The sequence below is a fragment of the Aptenodytes patagonicus genome, chromosome 9 (genome assembly GCF_965638725.1).
Source record: "Aptenodytes patagonicus chromosome 9, bAptPat1.pri.cur, whole genome shotgun sequence".
Lineage (NCBI taxonomy): Eukaryota > Metazoa > Chordata > Aves > Sphenisciformes > Spheniscidae > Aptenodytes > Aptenodytes patagonicus.
The window spans coordinates 22,983,133-23,000,528 of NC_134957.1; the positions used below are offsets into that span (position 1 = coordinate 22,983,133).

The 17,396-nt window shown below is 47.6% G+C and overlaps 1 protein-coding gene across 2 annotated transcripts in view; it reads right to left on the minus strand.

Moving 5' to 3' along the window:
* The window catches only part of LOC143164627 (vascular endothelial growth factor receptor kdr-like), a 143,679-nt gene extending 132,707 nt beyond the window's left edge, over positions 1 to 10,972 (minus strand). For both annotated transcript variants that reach the window (XM_076347462.1, XM_076347461.1), the window contains exon 1: positions 10,647 to 10,972. In XM_076347462.1, coding sequence (XP_076203577.1) covers positions 10,647 to 10,710 — 64 coding nt within the window. In that variant the 5' untranslated portion in view covers positions 10,711 to 10,972. The remainder of the gene's footprint in view (positions 1 to 10,646) is intronic.
* Positions 10,973 to 17,396: the final 6,424 nt, after the last annotated feature.

A 17,396-nucleotide genomic window follows, 5' to 3' on the forward strand; every position in this document is an offset into this window, starting at 1 on the left:
GTACCTGCGGACCCTGGACCAACTAGTTGTTTACGGATGGATCCGATTTATGCTGGTGAGAGATGCATGCTGTCAGCTTTGTGTCTCATATGTCTGGCCAAACTGATCCTACCCAGTCATTTATCTTACAATGATGATTCCTGTTTTCCCAAGCGATAGCTGCCTGTTTCTGAAAGACACCTTTATCTTTTTAATGTAAACTATCTTGAAAACAAGATTTTTATATAAAAACTTCAGTTAAATCAGGAAGATGTTGAGACCAAAATTTTTAGGTCAAGTGGTCAGACTGAGGGACGTCGCAGGCATAGGTAGGCAGAGAGGCAGAATGTCAAAGTTGCGTTGCTCGATGCCAGACACAAATCCCTGCAGCAATTAAAAGTCTACATGAATGTTTTAAAGTACGGTGATACTGTGGTATTGTACAGTGGAAGAGCAAATGGCCTTGAACGGCAGCTATGCAAACTGCTTCATGGAAATCAAAACTAGCTCACTTTTAGCTTTTCCACTGATCCCACTTTGAGCACAGAATTTTCATCGTTACTGCCCTGATTTTCTCAAAAGTGCACGACAGGTTTGGCAAATGAAAACTGAGATTTAAACCCAGACAAAACTTGTCTCCTTTCCTCTTCTTTTGTCCTTCTGCCAGAAACTCTCCCGAAAGCTGAAGATACTGTCGTGAAGAATGTTAAAACAAATTGTGCACGTACTCTTGGGAGGGGAAAAGGAGAGCCTTTCTCTTGGGAGCATTAGTCGGTGCTTGTAGACTTGTGGGATGTCGTAGTGCCTGTTTGTGGCTGCCTGCCCTAGATGATATTGTATACCAGCTCTGACATGCTGGATAGTACATTAGGAAAAGAAGGTTAGTAATTTAAAGTTAATAACAATATAAAAAACACAGTTATGCACAAAATTCAACAGAGATCAACTTCAGTAACCAGAAGGCGGCACACTACTTCATGATTTATTAAATTAAATTAATAATGGCGTTTCACCATGTAGGTTTGAACATTAATTTTCAAATGCAAAATAGACAACAATAAAAAAAGGCAAAGTACATGGCTAATTTATACCAAGTATTTTTATCCTTGGTATAAAGATGACAGTCCAATTAATATATTGTGAAACCCCAAATTTCTTTTAGGGGTCTTTCTAGCTCCTTTTCCTAGTCTAACAATGCTCTTCTGATACAAGCCATAGCATATAAATAACCAACTCTACGGGTCTTTCCGGTTGAACAGTCTGTAGATCAGACAGTATCCCCAAATAATCCCATGCCTCCACAATACCGAGAAGAAGAAATCAGCTTCGTGTACACCCTCCTTCAAATGTAATGACAAAACTTCCTGATGGGGATCGCAGTGTACGATACTGTCTGGAGCCAGATGGGGGGAACCTTCGACATACCCCGCTCAGCAGCTTGCTGCCTTCCTGAATTCACCTTGCCCAGACAGTTCCTTCGTCCCAGGAGTCGTGTCACACTGGGTCTTTTGTTTTCACCTGCACTTTTCTTTCACTGGGGCAGGGTGATATTGCCCAAACTGACCCAGAGAATGAAGCTACTCATGTTTATTGGACTTGGTGGGAAAGCCACCAAGTGGGAGCACAGCCTAGAAACCCCGCAGCAATTCCAAGCCTATAAATACATCACACTGAAGACTTGGTTTATCTTCATCTCCTTTCTGGACAAAGTCAGAATCTGATGTATCAGTGGATTAAGTAATAAAACTAACGGGATCATTAGCGGCTTCATGGTAACAACTGGGCCTTACTTTCCCAGAGACCCATGGTACCACTGTATTTCGAAAAGTCATCGCTGAGTGGGATGATGAGCTGTGAGAAACACACGGCTCTTTCAAAGTGAGATGGGCCAACTGCATTGAGATCACAGCCAGAGGATTCCCAGCTCTGCCCCAGGGAAACCCTCCCCATTGCGTGCCCCGCTCGGTTCATGCTGACATAGGATTCTGGGGATTAATTACTCTCTCTGGTAATTCCTGTAGGGCCAAACCCTCTTCTCTTGCCTTAGCTGTTGCTCCATCCTTACTCAATAGAAGATTTGCCAAGACTGAAGGAAAGTTGTTTTAAGCATGAGAGCCTCCAAGCGGCTTAGCAGAATGGGATCTTTAAAGCCAAAATAAATGTGAAGTGAGAGCGTACACTGGAGCATTCAGGAATAGCAGTAGGGGTTGTTGTGCTGCCTCACACGACTGGATGTTGCTGCAGTCTCGGTGCAGGGGCCACAGACTGGCTTCCCTCCATCATAGGAAAGTAAGCAGGTTACTCTGCTTTCTCACAGTGAATTTTTACATCCAAGACAAATCAGGATTTTCCAGCAAGATCAGTAAAATCTCTACCTTTATAAAGCATGCAGTGAGAAAGCAGCTTTCGGTCAGTTCTTTTCTCACTCAGATTCTACCACAAAATATATAAACAACCATAATAAAATAAATGTTCCCGGTCACACAAAGGCAAATTCAAAGACAGGCTATTGTCTTCAGCCAAGCTACAGCTTTAAACCTGTGTAACTGAGAGCAAAGCTTGTCCCAAGTGCATGAACATGAAATGAGAATAATCCAGACATCATCCATTTGTAGAGAAAAAAATGTGGCAGGCCAAAAGGTTAGCCGATTCTCTCTGCTTCACACCATTTAATAGCTTAAATTGTGTTTAAAAGGTTCTCAGGGTGACATCATTGTTTAGATTCACTTGAATCACCCTTTAATTGTAACAGTACAAAACCCTTTTAACTAGCCAAATTTGCTGTTTAGCTCTGTCCTGCTGTGTCATGCGGCAAGAGCTGATACGACTTCCTTGCCTCATGTACATCCAGAAGGCGATCTGGGAAAAGCATTTCTCCCCACACCTGGGTGCTGCATTATTATTTCCTCTGATATTCCTCATGGGTTAAGGAGCAAAGTAATACTTGTGCTTTTAAGTAGTGGATGCTCATGAAGTCCTTTCCCTTATCTTTGCAAATTGCAATGATAGTATTAATTCCGGAGCGAAGCGGCAGTGAATGGGGTGGGTACCCTTCCCTAAGTGGAGGTGGGGGATGTACCTAGGGACCCAGCGCTGGACAACACGGCACCTGTGGGATTTATTTTTCTGCAAGGAAAGACAGAGACCTTGAGGTTTGCAACTGATAATCCGCAGTGCTTTACTTCCCTCCTTTCAAACACAGTCGCATACGCCTTCCTGTTCAAGGTTCTGGGCAATCTCTTCCAACAGCCATTTCCTGTATGAAGGCGTATTGTAATTAGGATTGCCCACAAGAAGGGTTTCCAAATGCTACTGCGTGGGCAGTGTTACGGCCCCTCGGGGAGCCGGCTTCAGGCAGCTGGAAGAACAAGTGAAGAAGCAGAGGGGAAAACACATTTTACGGCTCCTGGAGGACACGCCGTAGTAGGCATCTGTACGTTAAAGGTCTGAAACACCGACCCCTGCGCAACCCAGCCCAAAAGCTGGGGAAGTCCAGGCTCAGTATCAGCTTTCGGGGATGATCCCTATGGCTACAAAGGGCCAAAGCGAGCCCTTCTCAGTAGCTGTGAGGGAACTGAGGATGAGAACTGGGATTCTGGGAGGCCCCGTGCTCACATCACCTGCTGCAGGCTTCTAGGCACAGGGAGGAAATTGCTTTAACTCCTGAATTATTGTATTCAGCACTGATTTCAGTTAATGAGATATGCGTCAATGGCGAACAGGATGAATGCCTTACAGAATAGCTGCTTCTGTGTATTTGTGTGGAGTATCCCTACGAGCAGTCCCATTTTACTCACAGCTATAGAGGAATAGGCAAAGTAGCCCCATGGTGGTTGGTGCTTTTCCTGCAAACTGACCTTAGTGTATTGTAAGGAAGAATTTAAGGTGTGCAACTTCTGAGCTGCGGGCTCTAAGGAAGCAAACATTTTGGCTGAGGTGTTTTAGATTCATGGAGATTTTGTAAAAAAATGGAACAGGTAATGACTAGGTCAAGCTTCCTTGACCCTCAAATCAAGAACAATCCCAGCAGGGCTGAAAACTCGCCTCTCTACTTCCTTGGCAATCACGTTCCCACAGTTCAGAAAAACACAGGAAGATCTAAGGAAACCTATGTGGAAATGCAGAAGACAAAGGCAAGTAATCTGAAAATAGAAGGCTGGTCCCTATATTTCCTTTACATTCTGGGCCTGCGTTTAGTTTTTGGCTGAATTTGAAATCTTGGGGACCATATGCTTTTGCCATTCCCTGCAGGGCACAAAGGAAAACTGGCTTGTTCAGCCTTTCCATCATTCGACAGATTAGACGAGGTTCTTTCCATCTTGCTCGGTAACGTCAAGGACTCCTCAGTGCTAAAAGCTTTACTGCTTAGAGCCACCACAAAAGCCCCGAACACTGGTTACACGCACACCACGCACTAGCTGTGACTCCTTCTGCATTTCTAGATATTGGGGGGGAAGGCTTGCAAAAATTGCTTCTTGTAAAATTCAGTGCAGCAGGAAGACTTAGTGCATCTGCTTGCAGAAAGCAAGAGATTCAGCTGCAGGTCTCAGGCAACCCCACTTTGGCTTGCCAAAATCTCTGCAGCGGGCACAATTTTATAGGCAAAATTCATTTTGGTACAGGGAAGAGAGACTGTGCAGATTCCTGTTATGGAAAGGCTGAGAAATTCCTCTTGGCTTTTTCTAATGTAAAAATTCAAGGAATCCTGAGCCCTGAGGGGAGTTTAGGAGACATCCAGGAAAGGGGGGGAGAGCAGGAGAGGGATATAGGATGTAGTGAGGACAAAAAATATGTGCTGTAAAGACAGACTAATCCAAGGACTTGGAGATGAGGGTATTGGACTGCCTCATAAAGCAGCCCACAGACTTACTCACTCTCCGAGTGCATAGCTGTATTACACTGTTAGTAACAGCCTAATACAAAAGTTAACAACATTTGCACAGGGCAGTAGCTCAGCTGCCCTTAGTATGTGAATTCACTGCTTACATTTCCAAAGCCTTTGAAAGCACAGAGCTGAGACAAGTCACTCAGCGTAATGCCAGCGATGGCTGCATGTGCTGCAAGCCCTGTCTCAGCTACAGCGAAGAAAAGCACCATCACACCAGATTCAGCTCTGTGAAGCGGGGGGACTGGACTCGATCCAAGAGATCCTTTCCTGTTTTGTATTCTAGTTATTGGCGAATGCAGGAGATATGATCAGCTTGTAAAAGCAGTCGCAAGATTTGCCTAGTTCAGTTCTGAATTTATGCTAATACCTGGCTTGGGGTGAGCTGGGGTTCCCCGCACAAGCGTGTTCAGCACTTGGGCCGTGAGGAATTTGCACAAAATGGGCAGCCATCAGTTTTGCTCATCGCAGCCTCGTGAGATCAGACTCCCTACCTTCTCTGAACCTTCCTCCTTCCCCACTTGAGGAAGTGGCTCATGGACAAGTCTCTAAGGTCACACAGAAAACCTTGCTTCACATGATTTGTTCTAATCTTGCCTTGCTTCTGATGATTGCAAGCTCTCTGCTGCTAAAGTTCTGCTCCCTGGGGCAAGCTTCAAGCATGCGCTTATATTAAATGCCATTTCCAGATAATAACCTTGGCTGGTTGGTTTTGGCAGCTTCTAATATTTTCTCTGTGGCCTTAGAAAGAAAAATTAAAGAAGTGCCTAACTTGGTGAGGAGCTCAGTTCTCTATTACACGCATTTTATGCCAGCTCATTTAGGTGGCCAATTTTTTTTGGTCATTGTGACTGAGTCCAGTTAGATGCTCTGTCCGAAGGTGAGGACTGGAGGAACAGGAATGTCTTGATCAGCACTCAGAGGCCTTCGTGCCCTGTCAGTCATCTGAGCTGGTTTCTGAAGGAAGACACTACGGACAGATCTGTTGTGTTCCTAGCCGTTGTTTAGATATTCCAAACATCTTTTAATGACTTCCACTCGTAATTCCCATTCCAGTGACATCAGGCTGGTTTAGAGAAAAAAGGAAAAGTGGAGCAAGGCTGATCAGAGGAAATATCACCCTAAGCATGTGAACTTCGGTAGGGCTAAGCTTCAGCGTCCTTCTCATACTCACTGTGAAAGTCAAACGCTGCCTCCTGGAAATTTCCTGTGTAGTTTTAAAAAATGCAGGTTGCTGTTGCTGCCCCCAGAACTGTTTTGCAATGTAAACTGAAAGCAGCTTCTTTGTTCATCCTGTCCTTTGCTGATGATCAAGTGACCCTTGCTGCATATACTTGCAAATGTCTTTGGAAGCAAAAGATGTGTTTCATCGCTGAATGTATACGGCATAGGGCAGATTTTCACCCTACTTCAAACTGTGCTGGCAATTTGGAAGACAAGCTTACAAAAAACAGGGGCCACCTACCACTGTCTGTACCTAAAAAATCTCCTGTGGTGGCTGGAAACCTTTTGCCCTTGTACATAAACCTACCAACAACATGGATATTAAATATTCAGCCCAACTTGATATATTACTTCAAATGGAAGTAGATCGAGCTATTGCTTTGTACAGATACTTCATCATAAAATGAACAATTCCGAGAATGTATGAAAGGACAGCGATAACTCAAAGGTACCTCGTTGTTCTCATTTAGATTCATACGTATTAGCAGACCAATGGGGAAATGTGCGCAGATAAATACTTGTTTTTTAATTCTTAAAGAAAATATGGTAAGTTCTTATAACAGAAACCTTCAACAAACAATCTGGTTTGTATTCTCAGTATCCTTTTGGGTACAATACTGTTTTTTAGAAGTTCAGGGAGTATTCAGAAATACTTCCCATTTTTTTCCTTGCCTTAAATAGATGAATTCGTGTAAAGAGATTTCCAGTTGGTTTTGAATGTGGCAGCTTCAGGCAGGAGGCTCATATATCACAATCTTAAAAAAGCCTTCTCTGCTTTTTATAACATTTTCCCACAGTAAAGCAAATGTTTAGGAATAACACCAATTAAGAGACACATTTTTGGTTTACTAGAACCGATCACCAGCCCATACTGTCAGCTATCCAATCCTCAACTTTTCAGCGCTGAATGCCTCAGAGAAAGGCAAAAGCATACCCTCCACGCCTCTGACGTTGCAACAGTGCACGACTGAGCCCGCAGCCTTCCCGGCTATACGCAGTGAGCATCCTAGTCGGCAAACCAGGAGGAGTCCGAGCTCCTGAAGCTTTTGACTTAGCTACTGATACGTGGCGTATTTGAAATGTGTATGTTAGCAAGCTAAGTTGCCCATCCTAGTATAGTCTATTTGTAGAAGAGGTTGCAAAATGAAACAAGAAAATTTTCAATGTCGAACTTGCTTTAATTTCAAAGGAATCAGTCAGGACCTAATTTTTATGCTTGAATCTTGTTAGTTTTCCAGTATTAAATCACCGAAATGACTGAGTTTATTCCAATACCTGAAAAGTTATTTGGATTGCTCATGTATTAAAAACTTTTTGATGACAATGTCAGGGGGTAAAAGATACTAAATTTTTCATGCAAGACATAAGGTGTTGCTAGTGTAAAAAATTCTTCGCAGATTGTTTTTTAGAGGGCTGGTTTTTAACCAACCCACTCCATACCTAAACCATGTGCCAGCTGTTGGCATCTGCACAATAATTACCACAGGAGAAGTTTTGAGCAGAAAGACCCTAACTAGTTCTCTAAGGAGTTGAACATAAGCTGTGCAATAAGCAAAAAGAAAGTGGAAATTTAATGATACTTGTAGAACTGCCTTAGGAAATTTAAAGATGCATAAAATATTTTGAAGCCGTGTTTTATAATAAGGCAGGAAATTACTGGGATGATGTTTGCACGGTCTCTTCCCCCTCCTAAACATCCACAAAGACTGACAGCGCCAAATAAGTTAGGAGTTCTCTAAAGGAGACCATCCTTTGATCTGGATGAATTTAATGGCTATGTCTAATAACTTCTGTCCTCTGGCACCCATGGCACACCTAGGCAGCCTTGGCAAGCTGCTGAGCAGCATGCGGAAGATAATGACACAGCGGTTGCAATCAGCTATTGATACAGAAGGAGAGGGCACTCAGACTCCTTCGCTAAGGTTTGGTACAGGCTGAGAAAGCTTCCTTTCGCTTGGGCACCTGCGAAGGCCTGAGCGGGGAGGTATCCCTCGGCTGGGCAGCTGCACTGCCCTCGCTCAGCACCTCAGGTACTGAGTGTCTTTCACAGTCGTAAAATCTTCTGTCTGCATTGCAGATGAAATCGTTTGGATTTGAATCAGAGTCAGCCTCTTCAGCGCAACTCCGCCCGATTTTGACCACAAAGATCCCAGAGAAGGTTTAACCTGCAGCCTGCAGATCTGTGATAGATCTGTGCCTCCTGTGCCTTGGGAGGTCAAACAAAGTTTCACTGAATTCATTGCTGGAGATGAACTTTGAGGGAAGGGTGACTGAGGAGTTAACACCTCAGGAACGTCAGTGCTGTCCAGAATCCTCCGACTTCCTGACCCTGTTTCAGTTTGGCTTCCAGCCTAATTAGGGCACACAGAGACCATGCTAACATATTATCTTTTCCTAATGATGGACAAAGGTCTGACATCCATAATGCTGCTTCCACATCCATCATCAGCCTTTGCCTACAGGGATCGTTAGCGATGTGCCTGCCTTCCTTTCTTTGCCGCAGGATGTGGACATTGCCCTCTCTCTGCCTTCGCTGTGCCCGGCACTGGTGGGAAAGTGAATTTGGACCAACTTCCAAAGTTATTAGGACCAAAATTGTTAGGAAAGTAACCTGGTGAGTAAGGACCCAAGTCAGCCCTGAAATGTGGGTAGCGTCTCTAGCTAGCCTTTTCACCCACCTCCTCAGTCACAGTCGCACTACGCTCCACTTCATCCTGGAGCCTCGGGAACACTTGTGGCAAGATGCGCTTCCTCCCTTCTGCCAAATACTTGTTATTATCTCTCTCTGATCCACGGAAGTCTGTGGTGATTTATGCCTTTGTGAAAATCACACTGGATTTCTGGTAATATGCCTTCTACGGGCAACTTTTCCAGTCTATTCAGACGTTAAAACTAACGTAGCGTGCAGCTGGCTGCTCGCACACGTGTCAGCCAGATGGAGCACATTACGGGAATTCTCCGAGGGCTGCATGAGCTTCCTATGCCGCGCCAGGTGCAACTCAAGGTGTGGGTACTGGTGTCCGGCGTGGTGCGGGACTGCCTTCTCTGGGGTTAACTTTGGCACTGCTACCGTGGGTGGCTAGGGTTTCTGTGGTGGAGGGGCTCCCTTTTACCTGTAAGGTTTGCTGCTTCAGCTTTTTCGGGAAAAGCTGGACAAGCCCTTTGGAGCACAATCTCAGGCGTAGCTATAGGTAACTGTGGGGAAGGGACTGTAGGGGCTATGTGAAATTCACTGGGGCTTGTGCTTGCCAATCAATTCCTTTCTGCAGAAGGAATACATTAAATCCCTGAATGAATCCAAGAAAATCAAGGACAGTGATGCTTCACAGTGTTTCCAGAAGCTATCCTCTTGATATTAAACTACAAAAAGATTATAATATGGAAAAGAAGCAACAGTCCTGTGCTGTGAAATACCTTCACTATCCAAAAAAAAAAAAAATCATCATTACTGTCAGAGGGAGTTCCCCAGTAAATAACAGACCATCTCCCTTACACAATTTGTGGTGTCGTGAATGAATAGCATGGTAATCCAGCGAAATCCTTATGCTTAACGAGATAATGAAAAGTCATATGGCAGATGGAAAAGCTCTTCTAAATCTCATTAACCTGCCTCTTGGCTTTTCTGATATCGGCGAAAATCGGGAGTAACTCCAGGGGGGAGAACGCGTTTGCAGGCGGGTAAAATGAGCGCCGGAGAACGGGGAACCTAACCCTAGCACCTGGGCTGAGAAGGGGAAGGCAGCGGAGAAACACCGCGCGACCAAGAATTGAGACATCAACGCGCAGGTGGGCGTTTGCCCGCCGTGTCTGTGCCCACGCAGCTCCGCCACCAGCCCTGGGCCCTCCCGAAGAAAGCGAGAGAGCCCACGCGCCCTCCCCGCACCCAGACGCGCCGCAGCTCCTGCTTTCGAAGCCTTTTCTCCCTCAGATGAGCCCCTGCGGGCTGACACGCTCCCACGTCGCGGGGGGGGGGGGGGGGGAAGAGAGGGGCGCAAAGACGCGAGGGGTCCCCAACCTGCGGGTTTTTAACCCAAGTGCCGAAACCTCAAGGGGATCTGGGGCCGGAAAGGCGGCACCTGCCCCACCGGGCACCGGGGGTTGCACTCCACGGGGGCCGGCGCGGCGCGGGGGGGGGGGCGCGGAGAGCCGCGGGGGCTCCGCGGAGCCCCCGCGGCTCTCCGCGCCCCCCCCCCCCCCGCGCCGCGCCGGCTCCGCAGCGCTCCCGGGGGAACCATGGCGCCACCTAGCGTCCGCCGCGCGCCCTCGCCTGAGGCACCGCGGCGGGTCCCGGGGCGGCGGGCGGAGGTGGCGGGGGGGGGGGGGGGAGGACGGACACACACGGCACCGCCGGTCCCGCCGGTCCCCGGGCAGGGCCAGCGGCAGGGCAAGGTTGCCCGCAAGCCCTTCGCGGAGCACCTGGGCCAGCGCGGCAGGGCGAGGGCGGCCCGCGGGGGAGGCGCAGGTGCGAGAGCGGAGGGTCCCGCCGCGCTCCGTCGGCTCGGCCGCGCCGCAAGGCGAGCGGGGGAGGACGAGAATCCCACGTGCGAGCGGGTCTTACCGTGCATCAGGAGCAGCCCCTGAAGGGCATAGACGGCCAGGGCGACGCTCGGCCTGGGGACCATCGCCGGTGCCGGTGCGGGTGACTGCTGTATCCCTTGTAAGGCGCAGGAGGAGCGGTCGGCAGACGGGGACAAGTTTTCTTTCCAGCAACAAGTTTCTGAAAGCCTGCGGGCTGGAGCGGGAAGGGAGGGGAAGAGCAAGGCGTGCAGGAGTTCCCACTTGTTGATTCCAGTTAAATTGTTCTTTCCATTCACCGCTTCATCCTTGGGCTGCAGATTTTGTTTTCCTTCCTTTCTTCTCGAGGGGCAAGTTTTTAGGCTTCCCTCCCCCCCCCCCCCGCCCCCCCCCCTTACACAATAACTTTATTCCTCGTTTCCCCCTGCTTTTCTAATTCATGGGGTGCCCGGGGGGGAGTGTTGCTCTGCCTGAGAAGACAAGGCTCCCCAGCCCGCCTGGGTGGTGCAAAGTAACTCAAGGGGTTAAAAAGCAGAGCGAAGCACCAGAAAAGTTTGGCAAAAAGTTTCCTCCAGTCAGTGAGTCGCTGCTCCGAGCAGTCCTTTGCCTGGAGTTTGGGATAAGGTGGCTGAACTGAAAAGCCTCCTCTTAGATGTATTTATCCAGGGAGGTGCAGGTGCTGCAGAGATCAGGAGGAAGAACAAACCTCTCAACTTCAGCGAGTTTTGCAAGGCAGGACGAGAGGGAGCTTCCACGTCCCCCGGCCTTGCTACCTGCCGGGGGGCACCCCACAGCGCCGGGGGCAGGCGGCCGGCAGGCAGCGGGGCTTGGGCATGGCCAGATCCCGCCTTAGGTGTTTCTCTCTCCCTTTTCCCCCACCCCTCTGGGTTTGGTTTGCTTTCGCTGGGAAGTTTGATGCGAGCCCGAGATTCTTTATAGGGACAGGGAAAAAAAAAAAAAAAGAGGAAGGAGAGACGTCACCAGCCGAGGCAAGGGGACTTCACGCTCTCTCTCCCTCCCTGTCATTTCACAGAGCTCCTGGATTTCCTGTTGCTGCTGCTGCTGCTGCCTGAGATGGGGCAAAGAAATGAACCGAGTTGTCCCCCGCTGCCTCCCAGCATCGCCTGTCCCTGCAAAGCCGGAGCTGCGTGAGCATCAGGTGGCAACATCTTCCCCCAAAGGCAGAAAGGTGGCCAGGGGTGTCGGCATCCCCCTCCCCGCTCCGGGGCTCTCAGGGCTCCAGGGCACGGGGAAGGGGAGCGCAGAGGGACACCACCTGAGAAGCAGGCTCTCTTGCAGGAGCGCTGTCTTTGCCCCCCTTCCCCTGGTTATTTAGCAGTTTGGGGTTCTCTTTATGCCTCTCAGTGTATCTTGCTGGAATGCCACCTCCGTCCTCCCTGCCCTGCTGCCTCCCTTCTTGCGGCAGCCACCACTGTGCATCCCTTGCTCTTGGGGCACAGAGAAAGGTTCTTGTTTGAATAGGATATTTGGGGCAACCCTAATGGTGTTATATTCATACAGCACAGCTGCCTCCCTGATCTCTCATGGGTTTCTCATAGCAGCTGCTTCTGTGTCACCTGAGCAGTATCTCCAGGCACTTGGGTGTAGACAGATCCACCCACGAGGCTTCCAGCCTGTCCTCGTGCCTTTGCTCTTGCCATGTCAGGCAGGATTTCGGCAGGGGCGAGCACTCCTGCGGTGGTGAGGGACAGCGTGGTTTTGGCAGGGGACACGCAGATGCTTCCCCTTTCGCCTCCGCCCCGGGAAAGCACGGTCTTTTCCTGGTTCAGGGCTGCTCCTTCAGCCACAGGTGCCTCCTGGGCCAGCGCAGCCTCAGCTGCAAGGGTCAGAAACTGTGCTTGGTGAGTGCCAGGCGTCCTGGGAGATGTCCCAGTGCACGTAAGGGGCACTTCTGGAAATGCAGCCAGCACTCGGGTGACGGGGAGGGAGCTGTTCTGTGCTATTGCAATGCACATGCCAGTTATATGGCTTTTAACGTACACAAACCACTGCACTATACTGATAATAAGGGAGTGGTGGAAGCTCTACAGCTGCCCACACAGATTGTCAGTCCCAATAATGCCACAAATGAGGCACTGGGGTTAAATGACCTATTACAGCCTTACAGTAAAGCACTGTCGGTCCCCATGGCTGAATGACGGGGTTGGTTTGCATTTTTTTGTTACTCTTGCTCGGTTCGTCTTCGAAAGAAGAAGAGAAAGATGGCAGGTGCATTAGGCCTTATACTGCATGTATACCAAGGGGCTTAGTGAAACTGAGCTGTGATCAGGGTGTTACAGAGTTTTTCATGCCTCTTTTTAGTATACTTCTAAATTCTTAATGCACGTAACAAGTGTGGATGCTACATTAAAATGCACTAGAGCAAAGTGAGACATAGGTCCGGTTCTGTGAGTTACAAATCCATAGGTTATCCTGCAAGGAAAATGGGCACTTCAGAAGATCAGAATTGATACTTGGTGTAGAAATGTCCCAAATTCAAACAATAAATGGAACACAGAATAGCCTCAGATACCTCCAGGTTTATGAACAGGAAGCATCATTTCTCACGCACGGTGTTAAATCAGGAATGCTTTTCTCAGCATCACAGGAGGTCAGCAGTTAATGCTAATTTTCGTATAAGTGCCCAGATCATTCTTAAGATGACAGATGCATTTTCTATGCCTAAAAATTAATTTTTAGGACATACAACTTCCCCCAGATCTGTGTTGCAGTAACGGACTTCTAAATAGTTATGGATAATAGCAAAGACCAATCTTATAGGAAGCTTAACTGAAGAATGAAAATTCTAGCTTAATTATAGAACTGTAGTTTGTTTTTTATTTACAGGGAGGTGTTTAAGAATTCATTGGAGGCTACTGACCAGCTGCTAGCAAATCATGTTGTATTTGTGTAATGCCCCAGATAATCTTTTATCTGTTGATAAACTTAATTGATCTTTTAATTGAGATTAAATGCCTATAGCGTGTAGTTTCACAAGGAATTCGGTGTGAGAGCCTGGCCAAATGGTCCCGGGAACTATTTTTAATTCTTTCTTTTCTCCTTCAAAATATGCAAAAGCAAAAATACGGTTGTAAGAATGGCACGTTTTGTTCCGGAGCATCTTCATATGCCTGTAGCAACCTGTTAGAGCTTTTCCAAAGCATAGCAGGCTTCCCTAACGCAACAGCATGTTCTGTTTGTACAGATGGGAATAGCGATTTGCTAACTGGACTAGAACCTCTTCGTAATAGTACAACTTGTTTTGCCGTGACAATTATTCCATCTGAGGAATTCAAAGCTCCTTACTAATATTAACAAATATCTTTTTGATATTGCCTCGCAATACTTGTGGGAATTGAAGTAGGGCTAGAAAAGGTCGTTTCACTTCCTAATTAAATGCTTTCAGCTTTGCAAAGGCCCCTGGCAGTTGTATCAGTATGAGCATACGAAATAAAATAGTGATAACAAGGAAGTGAAGATTGCTGTGTCTCGTGGAAATGCTAGACAACTGGGGTGGAAAGCCGTAACGTGTAAGAATTTGGCCAGCATATCAGGGCCTCGTGCACCATGAAGCGCTAGGACCAAGCAGTGCAGTTTTGCAGGACCAAGGCAGTGTAGTCTGAGACCTGCACTAACTACAGACTGACCGTGCAACTTGCCTGGCCGTCCCTCGGAGTATCTTCCATCCTTTATGGCAGCGGCCTGACACAGAGGATTACAGGAATTATTCCCTTTTATCGACTTGACAGGGGACGGTACCAGAGCTGTGAACTCCTTCGCTTTGTCTTGCTCCTCTGTTGGTGCTCATCGTAAGCACGTATCTGGGAAGCGCAGAAGAGGGAGCAGCTGTTGATCAGAGCAGGGCCTGGAATTGCATCCTCCACTCCGTGCTGTGTTTAGCCTTAGCCCAAAGGTAAAATGTATCTAACCTAAACGTAGCTGTCCAAATGTTAGGTGTCTAATCTGGGCTAGTTACCTAGGCTGCCCTGCTTAGTGACTGCAGGGATAGGCTCTTCTGACTCATCCCATCTGTGCAAACCTCTGTTTTACAAACCTTTTTTGGCAGGTGCCCGTTTGCCTCCCTCAACAATAGCAGAGGGAAGAGACAAGTTTAGCCTATAAGCCTAAATTTTAGATGGCTAATTCTGCCCCGTGTCTTCAGGTAGAGGCACTTCGACGCACAGACAGCCTTTCCTACCAGCTTGACGGAGACAGTCCTGACCAGAGGCACGTTCTGCAAAATGGAAAAAAAAATTTCTTTACTGAAAGAGTGGTTAAACATTGGAACAGGCTGCCCGGGGAAGTGGTTGAGTCACCGTCCCTGGAAGTATTTAAAAGACGTGTGGATGAGGCGCTGAGGGACATGGTTTAGTGGGCATGGTGGTGTTGGGTCGGCGGTTGGACTCGATGATCTTAGAGGTCTTTTCCAACCTTAATGATTCCATGATTCTATGGAGTTATTCTCCAAAGCAGGTCTCGCCCTTTCAGTTGGAGAGAGCTGATATTCACAGCTCTGTGCTACGCTAGTGAGTGCTGGCTTGGGCTCCCAGAGCTGAGCTTTGCCTGCAGAAAGAGAAGCAAGCAGAACATGACAATGGATTGAAAGACATTTTTCTGCGTTAGTCATCTTTGGTAGGAGAGGAGAAGGGTAGTGACTACCTTTAAGGACAGTGACTTGGCAGGCCCATAGATTTTCATTGCAGTGTGCTGTACCAAGGAGTTCTTTGTCATGTTCCTGAGAGGACCTAAAGCGCTTTTTGGATAGACAGCTTTTTGGATAGACAGCTTTCCATGTCCTGTGAATTCAAGCTCCCAGAAGAGGTGGTGGAAACAGGCAGGACATTGCAAATGTGCCTTGCACTGTACTGTGTTGTTCTGGGATAAAACAGTGCATGTCCCATGAATTCAGTTGTTATTTATTTGATGTATAGGGTGCCTTGGAGGCATATGCTGACCTCCAAGACAGGCAAGGTGCTGGCTACATGTGGGTCCCTAAGCCGGTAAACAGAAGTAAAGCCATCACTTCCTAGGGTACGCAGCCCATCCCCAGTCCCACATCCCCTCACGCAGACGGTAGCATTGCCAACGGTAGTCGCCTTAATCCTGAGGAGAGCTGCAAGGCCGTCGCTGGGTGTGCCTCTCTCCACGATCTGGGCAGGCTGTCTGTCATGCACACACATCCTGTAGCCCCTTGGGGATCGAAAGACAAGTTAGCATTGGCAGTCTGTGAGCAAACAGGGTGGGGAACTTTTTGATGAAAATATTTTTCACTGGAAAATGGCACGTTATCAAAACAGAAATCTTCTGTGGGAAGTCTCAGTTTGGAATAACTTCTGCTAGGGATGCAGTTTCTAGGGAGAGAAAGCACCATCCCAGCCTTGCCTGCAACTTGGTGATCTCCTGCGTGTCCAAGGTCTGGTTTCAAGGCGCTAGCCTGAATTAGGTCAGAAAACTGTACTCTCACGTCTTGCAGGAGTCCTCTGTTCAGCAAGTCCATTGGCTGTCCTTTGGCTGTTTCATTCAGCTTCTTGCAGACATGTTTGCTTATTTATTTCTTTGTTTTGAAAAAAAAAACCAGAAAAAAAAAGGCCTCAAGAAAACCCCGTTTGGCTCAAACACCGAACGGGAACAAAATGTTTCTCTAGCTGGGAAAAAATATTTCCTGCACAGCTTTGTTCCAATACACGGTAGTACACAGGTGATTAGGAGCCTAATAGCAAGAGCTGTGGGGCCAGCAGAGCCGCGGGCACCTTTCTGATGACCTGCTGCTCCTCTGTGGGATGGCGTCTTCAGACGGAGGGACAGGAAGCACACACAGTCATTAACAGGGTCTCTGTGCAACTTTCTTCTTTATACAAGAGGGGAAACCAAGGCAAAGAAGGGTTTAATGAATCATCCGAAGCCACAGAGCAAAGCTGGAAGAGGCCTGTCAGTCACTTTTAACAACAGCAACAAAGCAGTACAAGTAAAGTAATATACTGCAAGCAATTTTATTTTTGTTTAAAAACTGTCAAGAATGAGGAGTTTTCCTCTGGTGTGACCTTTTATCCCTCCCTGCCTAGCATCCTGGCAGGCTCTTCCCTCGCTGTCCGGTTGAGGCTTGTCCACTGCCTGCGTCCGCTGCCGTCCAAGCCCCAGTCCCAGCCTGCCCTGCTGCTCTTCCCTCACGCAATCTTTCTCGCGCTTGCACTGGTGCAAAAACGTGGGGACCTGCCTGAAAAACTTCTTAAACACACGTGTTCAGACATCAGAGGAAAGCAGAACATTTCATCCTTTTGCTGGAAACATGGGAGATTAAAGGATAAAGATTACTTACCTCCCATTATACGGCGCTTTGAACTGTAGTCTGTTTTTTTAAACTTTAACACGGGGAAAATGTGTGATGTTGCATCTCTTTGTGTTTCCTCTCTGAGGCTGTTTTTGAGCATCTCCTTGTAGCTGTTTGACTCGAATTCTTCATAACTGAGGCTGCCTGGGGAGATCCTTACAGCTTATAAATATAATCCAGGCCTTGGGCCCGTACGGCTCTTAGGAAGAATTAACTGGTTTGGAGCAGTAGACAGACTTCTGAGCCAAGAGTACAAAACAAGAGAAATGTTAAGGAAAATAAATAGCCATCAACAAAAGGAGACAGGCACGGGGTTTGATCACTATTTTGTTCTACTAGAGTCTGTGGCAGAAAGACAAAGATATCCACCTAATGAGGAAGAAATTCATGAGCCAAGTTTCATCCATACACAGCATTTGAGGTAAGAAAAATATTCCATCCCTTTGAGGTACCTTCATCCAGATC